This window comes from Zalophus californianus, chromosome 3 (genome assembly GCF_009762305.2).
Source record: "Zalophus californianus isolate mZalCal1 chromosome 3, mZalCal1.pri.v2, whole genome shotgun sequence".
In the NCBI taxonomy this organism is placed as follows: domain Eukaryota; kingdom Metazoa; phylum Chordata; class Mammalia; order Carnivora; family Otariidae; genus Zalophus; species Zalophus californianus.
This window is the reverse complement of record NC_045597.1, coordinates 180,059,515-180,079,429: the sequence shown is the minus strand read 5'-3', so window position 1 is coordinate 180,079,429 and position 19,915 is coordinate 180,059,515. Positions and strand designations below refer to the sequence as shown.

At 41.7% G+C, this 19,915-nt stretch overlaps 1 protein-coding gene across 4 annotated transcripts in view; it reads right to left on the bottom strand.

Annotated features, from left to right (window-relative positions):
* Positions 1-12,892: 12,892 nt before the first annotated feature.
* ACSL3 (acyl-CoA synthetase long chain family member 3) overlaps positions 12,893-19,915 on the bottom strand; it is a 73,563-nt gene continuing 66,540 nt past the window's right edge. For 2 of the 4 annotated variants that reach the window (XM_027591015.1, XM_027591018.1), the window contains 3 exons: positions 18,802-18,916; positions 17,001-17,158; positions 12,893-13,612 (listed from right to left, as the gene is read on the bottom strand). In XM_027591015.1, coding sequence (XP_027446816.1) covers positions 13,455-13,612; positions 17,001-17,158; positions 18,802-18,916 — 431 coding nt within the window. In that variant the 3' untranslated portion in view covers positions 12,893-13,454. The remainder of the gene's footprint in view (positions 13,613-17,000; positions 17,159-18,801; positions 18,917-19,915) is intronic. The other 2 variants (XM_027591016.1, XM_027591017.1) reach the window with 1 other exon arrangement.

Sequence of the window (19,915 nt, the reverse complement as noted above, 5' to 3'; positions counted from 1 at the left end):
CCAGATGTGTGTGTGCGTCCATTCTATGAGAAATCACACTAGCAAGGACAGATAAAAATGTGATGGGCTTCCATGGTAAAGCTGACTCGACTGATAAACATATATTGAGGACATACCACATACAAGGTTATTGGGCCAGGCTCCATGAAATACAGAATCAAGCCTGATCCCGTCCCCATGCCAGATTATAATCTAGCTTTACATTTTTAGGAATTTAGTCCCATCAACAGAAAACTATCCTGATAGTTAATTAAATAACTAGTAGAGGAAGTAGGAATTCCAGTCTCAATGGAGGGTTGAATATGTGCGTTTAACGCCTCCCCCCTCCTGGGTCCTTGTTAAAATGGTAGCAAGAAAATGTCGAAGGACATAAGCCCCACCACAGTAAAGAAAATAAAAGAAGGGCTATTGTTGAGGTGAAGTCAACAAAGGTCTGGAAGACAGAGGCTGGATGATGGGGTGTTAAAACAAAGATCAAAGGAAATCATGACCTAGAATCTGCGTGGAAGGGAATACATTCCAGGAAAGAGCCAAACCCTCTGAGGAGGTTCAGGACTCACACACAGCAGGAATGTCGAGGTAGTGAAATGAAGGTGTGTACCCGAAGGTGGGCTGCTCTGCCCACCGCACTCACTTGAAACATCTCCCCCGTGCCCCCCGCCATGCTCCAGTGTAATCATTAGAGAGTGCTCCTCCACACAGATCATATGGTACCACGGAAACATCGCTGCCTTCTGGCATTTAGGATGCCCTCCATCTTGCAGAGGCAAACCCCTCCAATGGTTGGGTCCTGCCCACAGGATCTACATACAGGCTCTTTTTATTGCCTCCCACTCCAATCTGAATGGACACAAGGATGATGTTTCAGGATAAAATTTGTTTTTAATAGTCATTTTTTTAATGACTCCCACCAATATAAAGATAAACTGGGTTATAGATAGGAACTCAAAAAAATGAAAACTCTCATTAGCAATTGTACCCATAAAACGAAAATAGGATGCTATATAAAGAAAATCATAGACCAAAACAAGAGTGATTGAAAAAAAATCTAAATTATTGCAAACAGAAAATTCATTACAAGGGCTAGGAAAATAAAATCTACATGACTTCCCCCCAGAATCAGGTCCTAAACTCAAGAGATAAAAAAGATGATAGAAAAAATAAGAGACCTATAAGCCTAATCCATGGATCCAGTATTAGCTAATAGGAATTCCAAGTAAAGAGAAGTGGGAAGAGAAGAAATTGTCAAAGAAATAATACAAGACAGTGAGAAGTCAGAGGTGGGAATGAGGGTTCAGGGAGTGAGGAAAAATGTCCCAACAGAGTAGCGTTTTAGCTCAGCCTTGAAAAATGTGTGGGATTCTGACCAATGGGGAGAAGCAAGGATCTCAGTACAGAGCCTAGCAAGCAGAGTCCAGACCGAAAGAGAGCATGGTTTGGCCCATGAAACGGCATAGATTCGGGTCCAAATACCATTTTCTCAGTCTGGGCATCTCCAGACACTGATCCATGTGGTATCTGATGGAATCCTCATAGACAGGCAAGGGGTGGGGAGGTGGGGGCGGTAATCCCTCTGGGACTACAGTGGGGGTCTGTGTTGCCATAGGAGTCTCCATATTGGAGGCTGTGGTGAAGCTGTCAAGGAGAAGCTGCAGCTGTCTGAGGCTCCCCCCGGAGGCACCAGCATCAGAATCCACCCTGCCTAAGAGAACCTGTGTCAGACACCCCAGCTGGGGCTAACAGAGGAGGAAGGCCCGGAGGGTCCACAGTGCAAATTCTGCCCCCCTCCCTAGGAGAAATGGTTTAAAAGCCAGAACAGGGAGCAGAAGGGGGCAAAAGAAACCCCCAGAGTGACTAAATAGGCATGAGTCACCTTTGGGGGGGGCAGGGAAATGTTCTAGAACCAGATTGTGGTGATGGTGGCCCAACTCTATAAATTCACTACAAATAATTGAATAACACACTTAAGATAAGTGAATTTTATGGTATATCAACTATACCCCCATAAAGTTGTTTTAAGAAAAAGAGAAAGGAGGGCGCCTGGGTGGCTCAGATGGTTAAGCGTCTGCCTTCGGCTCAGGTCATGATCCCAGGGTCCTGGGATGGAGCCCCGCATCGGGCTCCCTGCTCCGCGGGAAGCCTGCTTCTCCCTCTCCCTCTGCCTCTCTCCCTGCTCATGCTCTCTCTCTGTATCTCTGTGTTTCAAACGAATAAATAAAATCTTTAAAAATAAATAAATAAAAATAAAAGAGAAAGGAAACCGTTGCATGGAAAGACGTGGTTGTAATGTTCACGTGTAAACGGAAATTAGTGGAATGACTTGGGCGTCCAGAGCAGGATAACTAGGTGGCCTACTCTATGCCAAAGTTAGCAAAACTCCCTTCGCGGAATACTGCAATCTTCCTGCTTGCACATACCCCATGTGTTCATCTCTACGTGGTCACATATAAAGCACCGGGCGCAGTGCCAGGCACACAGCAAGCCCAGGGCAGGTGGGCAGTGCCATGCTTGGCCTCCAGGGCAGGCCCACAGCGGCAAGGGTGCTGGAGCAGGTGGGCAGAAGACTGAGAGCATCAGGGGTCAGCAAGGCAGGGATGGAGCAGGGACAAGAGGTTGGGGTTATTACCACCAGTCAGGACCAGTGGGACGGCTCCAAACCAAGAGGGTCTGGAGTGGAGGAGATCAGAATCCCCCCAACTTGTTTGCGATGGGCTTCAGACTGCCTGGGTTGGGCTCCTCTGGGACTTAACTCATTGAACTGGTGCAAGCTTCAGCTTCCTCCTCGGTAAAGCAGGGTGAATAAGGACACCCATTTTTACGGCACTATCACGGGGATTAACGGAGGTAACACACATGACATCCTTGGCAAATTCTCAGTGTTAACTATTATAATTATTATTCCGAAACTCCCAAGAGTGAGAATTATTAGTGTCTCACAGAGCCTAGTTTCTCAAGAGGTTTTTCTAATAAAACTGCCATCATTTTTCTGTATCTTCAAAGCAAAAGAAAGAACAGGAAGGATTTGGGAAGAAGAAGGGGAGACCCAGCATAAAATTCGAAAAGCAATTCTTGTTCCTCATACTGCAATCCAAAAACCATCTTTTTCTTCCCCTCTCCATAGTCCGTTTTGACATCTAGGGCGTGTTGGTGACCAGGGATCGTGGGTGCCTTGCTGTGGTGAGTCTGCATGTCACCTCCCCTACCTGGGAAAATAGCCTGTCCTCCTTCACCAGGTTCCCATGATTCTGCAGGAGAAAGGCTCTGGGTCTGTACCACTTCGGGAAGACAGGAAGCTGCAAAGCTGGCGGACGTCAGCATGCACGGTGGACAGCATCACAGGGCTGGTGATTCACAGGAGGGGAATGGGTGGCAGACGGTCGCCGAAACATCCATTGTCCCCACACAGCCCCTGCTGCTTCCTCTAAATGCTGCAGAGGAGGGAGGCAAGAGCCACAAAGGCAAGGCTGACTCCGGGGTCCCCACCGAACGCCCGCATGTCTCTGTTTGATTAATGGCACTGTATACATTTTTATTTCCCTCGTTTTCAGTGTATTCCTGGGAAGGGGTAGGACAAACAAATGTCACAAGGGACTCAAAAGCATATGAAATTATTATCTCTCATCAGGGAGGAACGGGAGGGAGGGAGGGAGGGAAGGAATATGTGACAAAAAAACCTAACGGGTCACACTGCACACCAGCTTTCTCCTTATTGCCTGCCTTTTAGCCTGGGTAAAGGCTAACTGGTGAAAATGATACCATAGCAAACACTCAGAATCTCTTAGAAGAAAGACATATTATGCTAGACTTGAGGAATAAAAAGAATAGCTAAAGCCCTCGTGTCTTCAGGAATTTAAATGTGCCCCAGGAGTCAGGATATATACATTCAAAACAAAATAACAATTGGATAGCTTGCAAAACTTCTAAGGTTTGATCTAGCCAGTCCACTCTTCAGGAACTGTCCTATACATGAGTTTTCACTTATGCCCAAAATGATAGTAAGGGCCCTTTGTTGTCACACTGATTCTAGTGGTGAAATTGAGAGTAACCTAAGTGCCCAGTAATGAAAGAATGATTAAATACATTATAATATGGCTCAGTCGGTGAAGCATCTGCCTTCAGCTCAGGTCATGATCCCAAGGTCCCGAGAGCAAGTCCCACATCGGGCTCCCTGCTCAGTGGGGAGTCTGCTTCTCCCTCTACCCCCCATCCCCGCTCGTGATCTCTCTTTTTCTCTCTCAAGCTCTCTCTCTCAAATAATCATTTTTTAAAAAATAAATAAATATGCATAAAAGTTTTTAAAAAGAGCTGTATGGGGGCAAAAGTTCCACATAAACAGGAAAATTCCAATTGAGTGTTGAGGCAGTCAACAAGAGGACTGATAACGTGAAAATAAAGACAAACAGAAAAGGGAAGGAAACACAAAAGAAAAAAATGTTTAATGCAAGAAGACAGGGATACTCAAATATCACATTATAAAGATAGAATAAACAGAACAAAATTGATAAGCAAAGAGTACAACTGGAAGAACGCTTTTAAAAAAATGGGTTATGGGCGCCTGGGTGGCTCAGTTGGTTGGGCGACTGCCTTCGGCTCAGGTCATGATCCCGGAGTCCCGGGATCGAGTCCCGCGTTGGGTTCCCTGCTCGGCAAGGAGCCTGCTTCTCCCTCTGACCCTCTCCCCTCTCATGTATACTCTCTCTCTCTCATTCTCTCTCTCTCAAATAAATAAATCTTTAAAAAAAAAAATGGGTTATGGGTTGAATGGCATCCCCCCAAAGAAGATATGTTGAAGTCCTAACTCCTAGTACCTCAGAATGGGACCTTACTTGGAGGTAGGGTTATTGCTAATGATCTGGTTAATAGGAGGTCACTAGGGTGGGCCCTAATCTGACTGTGTCCTTATGAAAAGGGGGAATTTGGATACACAGATGCACACAGAGGGAAGATGATTATGAAGACACAGGGAGAAGCCATGTCACGGATCGGAGCGATGAATCTACAGGTCAAAGAATGCCACAGATCATGGCAAGCCCCCAGCAGCTGGAAGGAGGCAAGGAAGAATTCTCCGGTAGGTTTCAGAAGGAACATAGCCAGGCCAACACACCTTGATTTCAGACTTCTAGCCTCCAGAATGGTGAGAGAACTGATTTCTCTTGTTTTAAGTCACCCAGTTTGTGGTCTTCTGTGACAGGAGCCCTAGGAAACTAACACACGAATATAAATACAATGAGATTAGAAAATAACAAGTTTCTGGTTTTCACCAAAACATTGAGGCAATTTCAAGGCATTTTTTTTCTTAAAAATTATTAATTTTGGGGCGCCTGGGTGGCTCAGTCGTTAAGTGTCTGCCTTCGGCTCAGGTCATGATCCCAGGGTCCTGGGATCGAGCCCCGCATCGGGCACCCTGCTCAGCGGGAAGCCTGCTTCTCCCTCTCCCACTCCCCCTGCTTGTGTTCCCTCTCTCACTGTGTCTCTCTCTGTCAAATAAATAAAAATCTTTAAAAAAAAATTAATTTTGCCAGGATAAGAAAAATAAAGACTAAACTATTCTCCTAAATTTCATTTGGATTTTTATGATAGCAGTAATGCCACTGTAAAAAATAATAATAATAAAGAAAAGCATGAAGAGAAAAATAAGTTAACCACAATGTCACAACCACCATCATGTTGGCACATTTCCTTCCAGGCTTTTCTCTATGCAATATATGTGCCACACACACACACACACACACACACACACACACACACACACATTTCGACCTGAAGTGCCTCTAAATTTTGATTCCAACTTTCTCCCCCCAAATAATTCATAATATGAAATAATCCTCATGATGTAAGAAGTTGTGTAAATGCTTCTGTTGCCCATATGATCAATCGAATGGGTGTTATATGACATTTAGCTCTTTAGGTATTAGGGCGTATAGGGTGTTTCTAATCCGCGGCTACTATAAAAAACTTCACAGTGAAGGTCTTTGTTCAACCCGGCCTGAGCGCCCCTCTCCTGACCCCCACTTGGCCTCCCATTAAAGCCATCCTGATCCCATTCTGACCTTCAGTCTTCCTCCCATTTCAGACATGGAGTCCTTCTGAGGCCTGACAGTGTCTAGTATAGGGCCACGAGGGTAGACAAAGTGTAAGGGCATTGGAACTTTAGGCTTTACAAATAGAATTTGGAAAGCTGGGGTGTCACATTGTTTGGGCAACAGAGTGGTGGGTTTTTCATTCCTATTTTGATGAAGCCTGTGGAACTCTGCAGTATCACAGAGCAAAAATTTCACAGCTGTGTTCTGCTAACAACTGTGATGTTTTCCCCCAGTGGGAAGCTGGGACTCAGGGATGGGAGAAGGTACATACATACACCCCACCCTATGGACCCCTACTCATGACTCTCACTTAAAAATGTTTATCTTAACATGACTATGGTGATTAAGGAAAACGAAAGAGAATGATTTTAAAACTCTATACATTTCCTGGTAAAGCACAAACACTTGTGAAAAAAGCCCATGATTTAAAAATATCGAGATGTAAGCCACATAAATCAAATCTTTCTAGGGTCCTCAGTAATTTTGTCGGTAATTTGTTTCAGATTGTAAAGAAGTCCTGAGGTCAGGGCGCCTGGGTAGCTCAGTCGTTAAGCGTCTGCCTTCGGCTCAGGTCGTGATCCCAGGGTCCTGTGATCAAGTCCCACATCGGGCTCCCTGCTCAGCGGGAAGCCCGCTTCTCCCTCTCCCACTCCCCCTGCTTGTGTTCCCTCTCTCGCTGTGTCTCTCTCTGTCAAATAAATAAATAAAAAATCTTTTGAAAAAAAAAAAGTCCTGAGGTCAGAAAGTTAGAGATTTCTAAAAAAAAGAGAGAGAGAACTACCTTAACATGTGGAAAATCATACAGGTATGAAATCCTCTGGTTGTAAAAACCTGATGAAGTCGTTAGGGACTGCCCCTCCCTTATCCAACATGTGACAGTTCATGCAGGCTAAAGAAAAAAATGAATGTGAAGTGGGGAAATCTTTAGCTATAATGTATTTTGTCAACGTCAAGGACTTCATAAAACTCCGCAAATGTGGTCTTTAGAGGAAAATCTTCACTTATAGCTTGCCTTTGATTAAACAAGAAAGCTTGCACTGAGATTTCTATGAAGAAATCCTGTAAATGCAGACAGTATGGGAAAGCTGCAGATCATCCCTCTCTTACCATGAGAGGGCATTTTCTAAAGAGAAAATCTACCACCAGCATTTTTCACAGAGCTGGAACAATTCTAAAATTTGTATGGAACCAGAAAATACCTTGAAGAGCCAAAGGAATGCTGAAAAGAAAACCAAAGCTGGAGGCTTCACAATTCCGGACTTCAAGCTCTATTACAAAGCTGTAATCATCAAGACAGTATGGTACCAGCACAGAAACAGACACATAAATCAATGCAAACAGAAGAGAGAGCCCAGAAACGCACCTTCAACTCTATGGTCAACTAATCTTCGACAAAGCAGGAAAGAATATCCAATGGAAAAAAGACAGTATCTTCAACAAATAGTGTTGGGAAAATTGGACAGCCACATGCAGAAGAATGAAACTGGACCACTTTCTTACACCATACACAAAAATAAATTCAAAATGGATGAAAAGACCTAAATGTTGAGACAGGAATCCATCAAAATCCTGAAGAAGAACACAGGCAGCAACCTCTCTGACCTCGGCCACAGCAACTTACAAGACTCGTCTCCAAAGGTGAGGAAAACAAAAGCAAAAATGAACTATTGGTACTTCATCAGGATAAAAAACTTTTGCACAGCAAAGGAAAATCAACAAAACTAAAAGGCAACCTACAGAATGGGAGAAGATATTCACAAACGACCTATCAGATAGAGGGCTAGTATCCAAAATCTATAAAGAATTTATCAAACTCAACACCCAAAAAACAAAAAATCCAGTCAAGAAATGGGCAGAAGACATGAACAGACACTTCTCCAAAGAAGACATACAAATGGCCAACAGACACATGAAAAAATGTTCAACATCACTTGGCATCAGATCAAAACCGCAATGAGATACCACCTCTCACCAGTCAGAATGGCTAAAATTAACAAGTCAGGAAATGACAGATGTTGGTGAGGATGTGGAGAAAGGGGAACCCTCTTACACTGCTGGTGGGAAGGCAAACTGTTGCAGCCACTGTGGAAAACAGTATGGAGGTTCCTCAAAAGGTTACAAATAGAACTACCCTAGGCCCAGCAATTGCACTAGGTATTTATCCAGAGGATACAAAAATGCTAATTCAAAGGGGCACGTGCATTCCAATGTTTATGGCAACATTAACAATAGCCTACATATGTGTGTGTGTGTGTGTGTGTGTATGCACACAATGTGTATATACAGTGTGTAGTGTGTATACACACACACACACAGAGGAATATTACTCAGCCATCAAAAGAATGAAATCTTGCCTTTTGCAAAGATGTAGATAGAACTGGATGATATTATAAGCGAAATAAGTCAGAGAAAGACAAATACTGAGTGATTTCACTCGTGGAATTTAAGAAACAAAACAGATGAACATAGGGGAAGGGAAGGAAAAATAAAATAAAAACAGGGAGGCAAACCCTAAGAGACTCTTAACTCTAGGAAACAAACTGAAGGTTGCTGAAGGGGAGGTGGGTGGGGGGATGGGGTAACTGGGTGATGGGTATTAAGGAGGGCACGTGATGTGATGAGCACTGGGTGTTATACGCAAGTGATGAATACATTTTTTTTTAAGATTGTATTTATTTGAGAAAGAATGAGAGAGAGCACAAGAGGGAAGAGGGTCAGAGGGAGAAGCAGACTCCCCGCTGAGCAGGGAGCCCGATGTGGGACTCCAGGACCATGACCCGAGCCGAAGGCAGTCACCCAACCGAGCCACCCAGGTGCCCTACATTATATATTAACTAAATTGAATTTAAATTTAAAAAAAAATAGAGAAAATCTGTAAATGCAGAAAAACTTTCAGCATCAAAAAACTCATACTGGAGCCTGGTGATGGGTATTAAAAGAGGGCACGTTCTGCATGGAGCACTGGGTGTTATATGCAAACAACGAATCATGGAACACTACATCAAAAACTAATGATGTATGCTGATTAACATAATTTAAAAAAACTCATACTGGAAGGGCAGCTGGGTGGCTCAGTTGTTAAGCATCTGCCTTCGGCTCAGGTCATGATCCCTGGGTCGTGGAATCAAGCCCCGCATCGGGCTCCCTGCTCAGCGGGAAGCCTGCTTCTCCCTCTCCCACTCCCCCTCTTGAGTTCCCCCTCTCACTGGCTGTCAATAAATAGAATCTTTAAAAAAAAAACTCATACTGGAGAGAAACCCTATTTCTACAAAGTAATGCATGCAGAAAAAACTTGAGACTCCATCTTATTGCATAACGTAGAACTCACACAGAATAATTTCTCTTAAGAACTGAGGATTAATTTACCAAGGAATCACCAAGTGGAAAATTTGCTTCTGAATGAATCCCACCAAGTCACCACTATTCAAAGTTATCAGTAAATAAGGATGCTAACGGGGAAAGGTTTGAAAAAGTCTGAACGAGAAAAATGCATGTTAACATTAGACACACATATGCCTTGTGGTTCTAATTTTGTTAACATTTTAATCAGAAAAGTTATTGAATGCCCACTCAGAGGACCATGGACCATTATTAGGGCACTGGAGCTAGAGGGGATTTCCAAACAGATGTGCCCCTTGAGTCTACATACTTGCAAGAAGACAGATTAGAATCAGAGACAAGTTTGGTTTTGTTTTTTGGGGAGAGGGGGTCAGATTGATAACACATTACTTAAATCAGGCTATATACGTACATATACATAGCTTGTTTTTCTATCTTTCCATGACAATACAGACCTGCTTCATCCTAAAATTACAGGTGTTATTGTGGTAGAAATATTAAGCTACCAAAGTTTAAAATAATCTGAGCAAGGTTAGTGACAGAGAAATGAGGCACAATTATATTTAAGTTGATGCACAACACAGGAAGCTGCTAGATGCTTTTTGTTACAGTTGCCAGGATTCCATACAGTGACCTGGTTTTATAAGTGTTCTTAGTATAAAGGGACATATGCCTGGTTTTGTCATAAACATCAAGTGGTCTTGAAGGCAGGGATAGGTTGTTTCTGAGATATCATGGCAGGATACAATTATTCCACAATTAAAGGATTAAATGTAGGCATAAAACCTAGATTTATGGCTGCCACATTGCTTTTAATTACTCCCACAAATTTTATGTTCTCTAATTCACACTATGTAACCACTTTAAGTGTAGAAAACATCTTATTAGCACTGATTTTTAAATGCTGACAGCAGAGAATCTGTGTAGTCAAAATCAACATAGAAAGGAGGCATCAGGAAGGGTTAGAGAAAGGGAGAACAGAATGCTGTTGGAAATAAAGTAGATTAAGAACAGAATTTTTAAAGTAAAAAAATTCCCCTTCAAGCAGATTGGCTAGGCCAAGAAAATTCCCCAAACTCCTTTTTCAAAACAAGTATTTCAGGAATGTCAAAAGTTTGACTTTATTTATAGAGATTTTTTAAAAAAACAAAATAGTAGAGTTATAATATCAGAAACTTTTTACATCTTTATTCTTCAAACTTGATGTCAAGTTACAAATAAATAGTCCATACCATGTGGCTATGTTGCTTCATGATGATGTACACTTCAGGCAGAAAACAGCAATAACCAAGAATACATCAAAAAATGAACTCGCAGTGAATAACCAATTGTTAAGTGTAGAGAAAAGACGCATTACATTTCAGTGTGGTCCAGTAAGTACACTGTTAAAAGTAGATCCCCTTTAAAACATCACAGATGTATGTAAAAGAAAGAACTCACACATCAGGATTTTAAGTTTTAAAGTTGTATCACAGGGAATAACTGCTTTAAAAACTGTAAATAATCTTGTGTATTTTAGCAGCAAAAAAAAAAAAAAAAATTCAGGATAATCTTTAAATATTGCTGAAAAAAATCACAAGCTTTAGAGAACACCATGGATATCAGATCCATTACTTAAAAAACAAAGTAGTACGTATAAAGAAGAGACCACTTTAGGTTTTGTTCTGCTGTTGGTAAAAACTTTAAGTTGAAGCTAAAAAATCCCAGCCCGGGGTCGGGGGGAAGCCTGCCAGAGAGAAGAGCGGAGGTAGCCACCAATCAGGCTCTAGACTTACTGTCACAGGAAAAGGCCGAGAAGTCTTATGTAACTTATTTCCAGAAAACAAGTTCTTAGGAATCATTCTTTTTAGGATCTATAGTCTATTTTCAGATGTATTAGATTTAGCAACTGACTGACATTCTTCAAAGTTTTCCTCCCCAGGCGTCTTCTGGCTAAACCAGTATTTTAATAAAATCATCGTTGTTGGGTGGTGTTTTGGTTTTGGTTTTAAACCAACTGTTTCTTTTGAAAGATTAATAGAAAAAGATACCATTCTTTAAGTCACTAAAGATGGCCTGGGTCAGAGAGTAATTTGTTTGAAAGGGGATACTTTAAATTTCATACTCTGCATGACATCTGACACGTGGCACCTAAGATTTTAAGACCAAAAGGAATTCTAAAAAATGAGGAAAATGGAATTAGACGCAAATTAAATCAGCCTTATTGGATGCTTCTGAAAAGAAACAACTTGTATCCAGAATCAGTGGTAAAAAGTCACCATTATATTGTTTTCTCCTTTGAAGCACTGAACTTTTTTTTTCTAAATACAACTTCTCAAAAATCATTTGAAAGCAAACAATTATTGTAAAGAGAAAGCATCAGAAACAAATTCTCCACCCACCCTGACTTAATCTTGACATCACAACATCCTGACAGAGAAGCTGTTTAATTTCTTGTTTTATTTCTTGGCAGTTTTCCCAAACTTTATGAAAATTTAAACTATGACAAGGAGAAACACACTAAAAACATAATGCAAATATACAGAAATACAGGAAATACTCAAAACCGAACACCATACTGCGGTATCTCCAAATATGGTGTGCGCGCAAATGACCAAAAGCTACAGGGCCCTGGGTCTCAGCACTCCCACTATCCTACACGGACCTACATTCTTAACTTTTTTTGTTTTTGCCTTTTGATGCCTAAACTAAGAATCAAGAAAATAACTGATAGGATGTTAAGAAAACATGGTACCTATGATTTTTTTTAAAGTCTTGTTTGAACACATCTTCACTGGTGCAATATTACTCTTGATAATGCTCAAATAAGACAAGCAACACATATGAAAAACACTATGTACCATACAAGCAGTGTTTTTAGAATCATAAATAACTTCCATAGTAACATAAAAACCTACAAATTAAATCTTAACTACTTCAGTATAAAGTTAAATTCTCATTACCTTAGTTCCATTTAGAAAGGATAAGGTGCTTTTTTAATAAGTTGCCAACACACACACACACACACACACACACACACACACACAACCAGTGCAAACTATCAAGAGAAAGAATCCTCATTTTGAAATGTGATAGAAGATTACACATCTAGACTAAAAGCATCGGAGTGGATAGAGTATCTTCCCATGACTGAGGTGCTGTAAATATAAACATTAATAAAGAATAGCTTTCTAGCCTTTGCTTCTTAAATCCCACCCTAACTTTTAGAACTGCTTCCAACTTTAAAAAATGTTTGGACATTTTCATAGTTTCAAAGCTAACTAAAGACCCTGAATATTCTGAGGGTTAAGCTACTAGAGACTAATTATCCTCTGGTGCTACACTTGCTGTGTTTCCTTCTTTACTATTAAACATAACCCTCTAGTGCTATCTTGTTTCATGCAGCACCAACCAAACTTCCATTTTTTCCCTAATAAAAAATAAATATATATATAGAAGACGCTGTCAGGCATATATTCACAAGGTCTCAATTTCTTAAAACATAAGTATGGGTATATTTATTTCTCTCAAATGCATACAAGACAATAATTACACAGCAACCAATCTTTTGTTCAACAATGATTTGATTCATAAGCATTTGAATTTACACAATTTCACATCCATACCCTTGCATTTTTAAATACTGTAAGTAAAAAAGCCCCCCAACCAATTCCTATATTTCCTATTTATCCCTCTATACATCCAAACTTTAAAAAGTTACAAACTGAACATTATACAGAACATATAAATCATGTTTAAAAACTTGAGGTCTTAAAATCACTGTTCCCCAAAATGATCCAGGAAGTCCTCATGCTGACAAGTGCAGTCCTAGGTGGTAAGGTAAGTTGGAAAGGGGGAAGAGAAAGAAGAGACAGACACCAGTTTGCTGTCTTAATGTTTTACTAATCCTGTCAGTAAAAACGGCGACGTCATGAGAAACAACAGTTTAGGTTTACTATGCGGAATGGGGTTTGCCTCACAGTTGGAGACATGCACTTCAAGTATTTTCCTATTTGATCTGAGCTCCCTGTAGCAAATGATGCTGAAGGAGAACTATTTTCTTCCATACATTCGCTCAATGTCCGCCTGGTAATGTGTTTTAAGCTCTTTACGTTTCAGCTTGAAGGCATCTGTCACAAGACCAGTTTCGGGGGTCCACGGTTCTGGGCTCAAACGAATTTTTACTGGAACTTCGAATTTTTCTAGACTTGCTGAGATGGGGGAAGAGAAAAAAAAAATGTAAACGCAGAGGCATGAAAAATGTACAATTAAAATTCTAAGCAAATAGTAAACTTTCCTAGTCTTAGAGCACCCATCAAAATGCACAAACATCCCATGAATCTTACTTCTAAATAATCCATCCCTCAAAAATGCTACAAGTAAAAAATATATATAGATATGTATGAGAATTATAATAGCAAAAAAACTGTTTAAAAAATCTACATGGCCATCAATAGAATGGGTTAGAATTCAGTTATGATGTAGGCATTAAATGGAATATATTTCAGTCATTAGAAGTAAGATGTATGGGGCGCCTGGGTGGCTCAGACGGTTAAGCGTCTGCCTTCGGCTCAGGTCATGGTCCCGGGGTGCCGGGGTCCTGGGATCGAGTCCCGCTTCAGGCTCCCTGAGAGCAGGGAGCCTGCCTCTCCCTCTCCCTCTGCCTGCTGCTTCCCCTACTTGTGCTCCTTCTCTGTCAAAAATAAATAAAATCTTTGGGGAAAAAAAAAAGATCTACATGGTACAGTGTGTAAAGATATTTGTCATATATATTGTTAGGCTTTAAAAAAAAAAAAAGGCTTTTTTTTTTTTTTTTAAATACCAGATAAATTATACACATCTAGATGTGTAGGACAAGTATACACCAAACTATAAACTGTTTACCTCTAGGAGCTAAGATCCACAATTAAGAAAAAGCAAAGGCCACACACCTATTTGTTTTCAGTTTATTATAAGGAGATCACTTTAGAAACTAAAAAATAATAAAGTTTAAAACGAATCTTGTCATTGAACCAGAATATTCAGCATAAGCTTTGAGGACAGAATGTCTGCTCACTACTGTGTTCCTATACACTGCTGGATACCAGCAGATTCTCAATAGCAGAGGGTCGGAGACGGGGAGAGGGATGGAGAAAGAAAGGGAGGGATGCAGACGGGGAGAAAAGGGAGAGGTTTTTCCAGCATTCATTCAACAAATATGTCTTGAAAAAAATTACTGTGTGAAGTGCTTTACTAAACATTCTTAAACACTCTTTAAAAAACACAGGAATAGTTTCTGTTCTCAAGTGGAATAAAATCTAACGATGATAAACAGGTAACCACATAGCCATGATTACTTACACACACACACATGCATGCATACACACTGGCACACTTGCTCACTGAACTGAAGGTGTGAGTACCTTGGGAGCAAAAGGGGTATATTAACTCTAACTTATAAACATAGACATAACAAGATTTTCTCTTCAAAGATTAAAGCTCTTTCAGGAGTGCTCTCCTAGAAGGAAAACCACTGTGAGCAAAAGCAGCAAGGCCTGGACCTCAGGACGTATGGAATAGTTCGTTTTTGTTTTGTTATGTTTATATGTTAAAGCAAATATTTTTATTTTCTTCCCTTTTATTCTCTTATCTATAATAGGTATTAATAAGCTAACTGCATATAGAATAAGAGCAAAAAATCGCTCAAGAGGTCTGCATCCTCTTCTGCAGAAAAGGTTACTGTATTTTCAGCTGTGCGCTGGGCAGTTTTATCACGTTAGGCAGGAGTCTTTGTTACTGTCTTTACTTAAAAATCAACTATGTTCTCAGGAGATGTACATGAGTGCCAAGCGGACAAGCGATGATGGACTGGGAAGTCAGTTTTATGTATCAGCTGGGCTAGGCTAGAGTTCCCAGTTACTCAATTAAACACTAATGCAGGTGTTGCTCTGAGGATATTTTGTAGATAGGATTATGTCTATAACCAGTTTACTTTATGTGAGGAAAATTGGCCTGTATCATCTTAGTGGGCCTGGTTTGGTCAACTGAAAGGCTGTAGGAGCAGAGCTGAGGTGTCCCCCCAACAAAATGTAATTCTGCCTGTGGTCAGCTGCTGCCAACAGGGCCTAAGTCAGCCCCCAAAGATCACATTAAACCAATTCTTCACACTGAGTCTCTCTATATTAACTACTAATTCTGTTTCTCAGGTATAAACCTAATATAGATTTTGCCTAAGAATGAAGTTGGATCCCTTCTTCACATCATACAAAAATGGACTCAAATGAACCAAGGAGCTTTTAAATTTAACAGTTGAAACTATAAAATTCTTAGAATAAAAAATAGGGTGTATCTTTGTAGGACTGGTTTCTCAGATAGGACACCGCAAGCACAAGCAACAAAAGAAAAAAAAAAAAACCTACCTTTTGTACTTTAAAGGATACCATCAAAAAAGTAAAAACACAACCCACAGAATGGAGAAAATATTTACAAATTGCGTATCTGGTAAGAGCCTTGTGTCTAGAATATATAAAGAACTTGCACAATAATAAAAAGGCAACCCCATTTTAAAAATGGGCAAAGCGGCGCCTGGGTGGCTCAGTCGTTAAGCGTCTGCCTTCGGCTCGGGTCATGGTCCCAGGGTCCTGGGATCGAGCCCCGCATCGGGCTCCCTGCTCCGCAGGAAGCCCGCTTCTCCCGCTCCCACTCCCCCTGCTGGCGTTCCCTCTCTCGCTGTGTCTCTGTCAAATAAATCTTTTAAAAAATAAATAAAAATAAAATAAAAAATGGGCAAAGGATCTGAATAGGCATTTCTCTAGAGAAGACATACAATGGCTAATAAATACAAGGAAGGATGCCCACCATCATTAGCCACCAGAAAATGTAAATCAAAACGAGATACCCTACTTCGTACCCACTAGGATGAGTAGAACCCGAAGGATGAACAGTAACAAGTATTTCGAGGATGTGGGGAACCTGGAAACCAACACTAGTGGGAATGATAAAATGATGCTACCATTTTAGAAACAGTTTGGAAGATTTGGGAAAAAATATTCTGGAAAATAATCTGGTACTTCTGTCTCAAAAGATTTAACATAAAGTTGACACAGGCCTAGCAATTCCACTCTGAAGTACCCACCCCGGAGAAATGAGTACGTCTGCACAAACCCTTGCACATGAATATTTACAGCATTACCCATTAACAACCAAAAGCAGAGCAACCCACTGCAGCACCCCCAACACACACACAAAAAGGGGGATAGGACATAGCCGTACAAGCCACTACCGGTACACTAACGGTGCAGAAAATGCAGAGAAGAGTCTTGGACAGTTCAGGGTGGGCCGGGGTGGCCGGGGCCCAGCTGAGTAAGGAGAGAAAGGGCGAACCCAGAAGACAGAAGCTGCAGGGACAAGGACATTCTGACCGGTGCCCAGCCGTCACGGGAGCACGTGACAGGCGAGTCCTGGGGAGGAGCCTGGATGCGGGCCTGAGAAGCCTGTGGTTCTATCCAACGGCAGGAGACACAGTTGGTTTCTGAGCAGGAAATGACGTCCCCTAAGCCTCGTGACAGCAGAGCAAGTAAACGTGAGCCTCGGTCCTCAATCCATTTCACAGCCACTCACCTGAAATAGCAGCTTCAGAGAGCACTTTGAGGACCTCATTTTCCATTTCACAGCTGTTACACAGCTCCTCCCAAGTCCCATGAAGTCCTTTCTTTCGAGCGAGTTCTGTTAGTTCCTTCTGATTTGGCACAATAAACCCAATGACATAAGAATGATAACTGAAATACATAAAGGACAAGCAGGCTAAGGGTCTAAATGGCACAGCGTGTGAGCGGGTGTCAGTGATACGCCAACGCCTTCAATTCACGACCACTTGAAAGAACATACGTGATTCGCATCTGGTACTGAGCATTTACCTCACGGAACAGCCACTTCTACTGTATGATTCATAGTATGTTCAACACTCGACAGAGTTCACTGCTAAATAAACCTTCATCTGATACTTAATGGCAAATTTCAACTAGGTGAAACTGTTACGAATACTTCCATGTATACATTTTTTAAAAGAAAATTACAAATATCAGAAAATTCAACTTTGAGAAAAAATCAGTAATTCACATTAACAGTTTGTTTAACAAAGTAAAAACTCATGTAAATAGAAACTGTATCTGGGTGGCTCAGGCGGTTAAGCAGCTGACTCTTGACTTCCGCTCAGGTGATGATCTCAGCGTTGTGAGATCGGACACCATCCGTGTCAGGCTCCACACTCAGTGCAGTCTCTCCCTGGAGTTCTCTCTCCCTCTGCTCCCCCTGCCCCTGCTCATGCACTCTGTGGCTCTCAAATGAATAAATAAAACCTTTAAAAAATATATTTAAAAATTTTAAAAAAATAAATTGTATCTAAAGAAATTTGGCGGCGAATCAAAGTAATGTGGTTGCATTTATTTTCTTCTTGTTACCACGAGAACTGTTACTAAAAGAGCTTTAGGTACGCCTGCCAATGGCAGTAAGAAATAGCAAGCATCAGGAAGAGAAGGGTAGTCTGCTTAGTATCACACAAGTAAAAGCCAGAACTGCAGCAGCGCTAAGGAAAATATCTCACAGCTAATTAAAGGGCAGAATAATTTAAGATTCAGTGTAGTAAATCTTTAAAGTCTGTTTCTAAATCGGTTCTTCTGATACCAGATTTTAACTTTTCACAATAACTATTATGTCAACTGCTGCAGTAAGGTTCCTAGGCTGGCCACCAAGTATCTGATCATTAACACTGGAGAATAATTACTACGTATAAAACTCTTAGGGGAAAATGTCATCAGAGTGCCAATCTAAATTTCCAACACATTTCTCAGGAATACATTTCTGGGATTTTTAACTTTAAACTCTCCTTCCCAGCTGCCTCTGTATCATTACAGACTAGAGATGCTAGGAGTTCAGCCACAGCTTAACATAGCTTAAGGCAGAGCTCCCAGGCCTGGCCAGGGTCCAAAGTAGGCTCGAGTCTAGAGTAGGGCAGTTAAGTGCTGAGCAGGGTTCAGCTTGATGACTCCCATCCTCAACTTCCTTCTTTATTCCCCTTGGCTCTGGACTGGTTCTGGGATGCTTCCCTGCGCGGCGGGGCGGGTCACTGGGGGTACCAAGGCAGCAGGAGGGAGGACTTGACTTTCTTCCCCTATCACACAGGACACCGCGGTGAGATGCAAAGCAGAAAACAGGGACACAGCGGAGGACGAAGAGGGGAGGTATCCCAAGGACAGAATCAGTTACTGGTTTTCCTGAGAAGAGGCCTCTCCCAGAGACAACAGATAAGAAGGAAGAAGAGTTCTTAGTGTAGTTTTACAAAGAAGATTCATCTAGGAAGGAAATGCCAAAACCACACAAAATGTCTGTCTGAAGTAGAAGTAACAGAATTCTACTTTCTTACCTGTTTGCATATGCACAAATGTTATCTATAAGGGAGAGGTTCTTCAGAGCTGCCTCTACTTTCCCAAGGGAAACATATTCTCCAGCCTGCAGTTTCACAAGGTCCTTCTTACGATCTGTGCAGAACAAAGGCCGGGAGGGGCCACATGGGAGCACAGAAATACCTTGAATACACATGAATATTGCCCATTCCCTAAGTAATTTGCTATCAATTAAGTCTATTATTAATAGTTACACCAAAACTAAAAGTACACAGTAAATTAGGCCCTAATTTTTGTACCATTAAATAAATTCTTTCAAAAAAGAAAATCAGCTTCTGGTCAAGAGCCCCCACCATCAGGGCTTCGGGCCTGTTCCACTGAACAAGTGTGTTTGCGACCCATTAACACCAGGAAACTGAAGAGTTCTCGGGGACACATGAAAGCTCACATTCTATCTGGAAAGAAGCACATCCCCTCCATACAGAACAGTAAGGGTAAGGGTCAAGCCTGTCCAACCTGCTGATCTGGAAAGAATTCCTCCAAGTGAGGCCTGGGCTGAGTCTCGAGGGAAGACGGGCGCTGACCAAGTGCAGCGGCCATGGAAAACGACACACAGGTCTACTTGAATCACCGCAGCACGGGGGGCGGGGGGACGGCCAGAGGCGGAGAGGTGGGTCGGGCTACAGGACAGAGGCGCACGGAACCGAGCCCCTAGCTGCCACTAGAGTTTTCTAGCAGCAAAGGGGCCCAGTGAGATCAGTGCTGAGGGCTCACATGGCCTGTAAGAGTGTGTGTTTAAGGGGGACAAGCATGTCCCAGGGAGGAATTTCTTGCAGTAGGGTGACAGAAGGTGCAGGCCTGACCTACGGTCATGGTGGGGCAGAGAGAAAGAAGAGAATGTCTTGAGGCATGTTTCACATGATAAATCAGTAGAATATGGGTAAGACATGGGGAGTGCACTAAACAGTCTCATCTCCCCCAGGTTGCTAGGTAGCATGACTAGGACAGAAATTCTATTAGCTGAGAAAAAAAAAAATGTAAGAGGGAAGGCAGGGAGCTATTTTTTGCCCCATGGGTCCTAGTACTCCAACTGCCAGGCCTTCCTTATTCTCACAGGCAAGGCCAGGACATGGT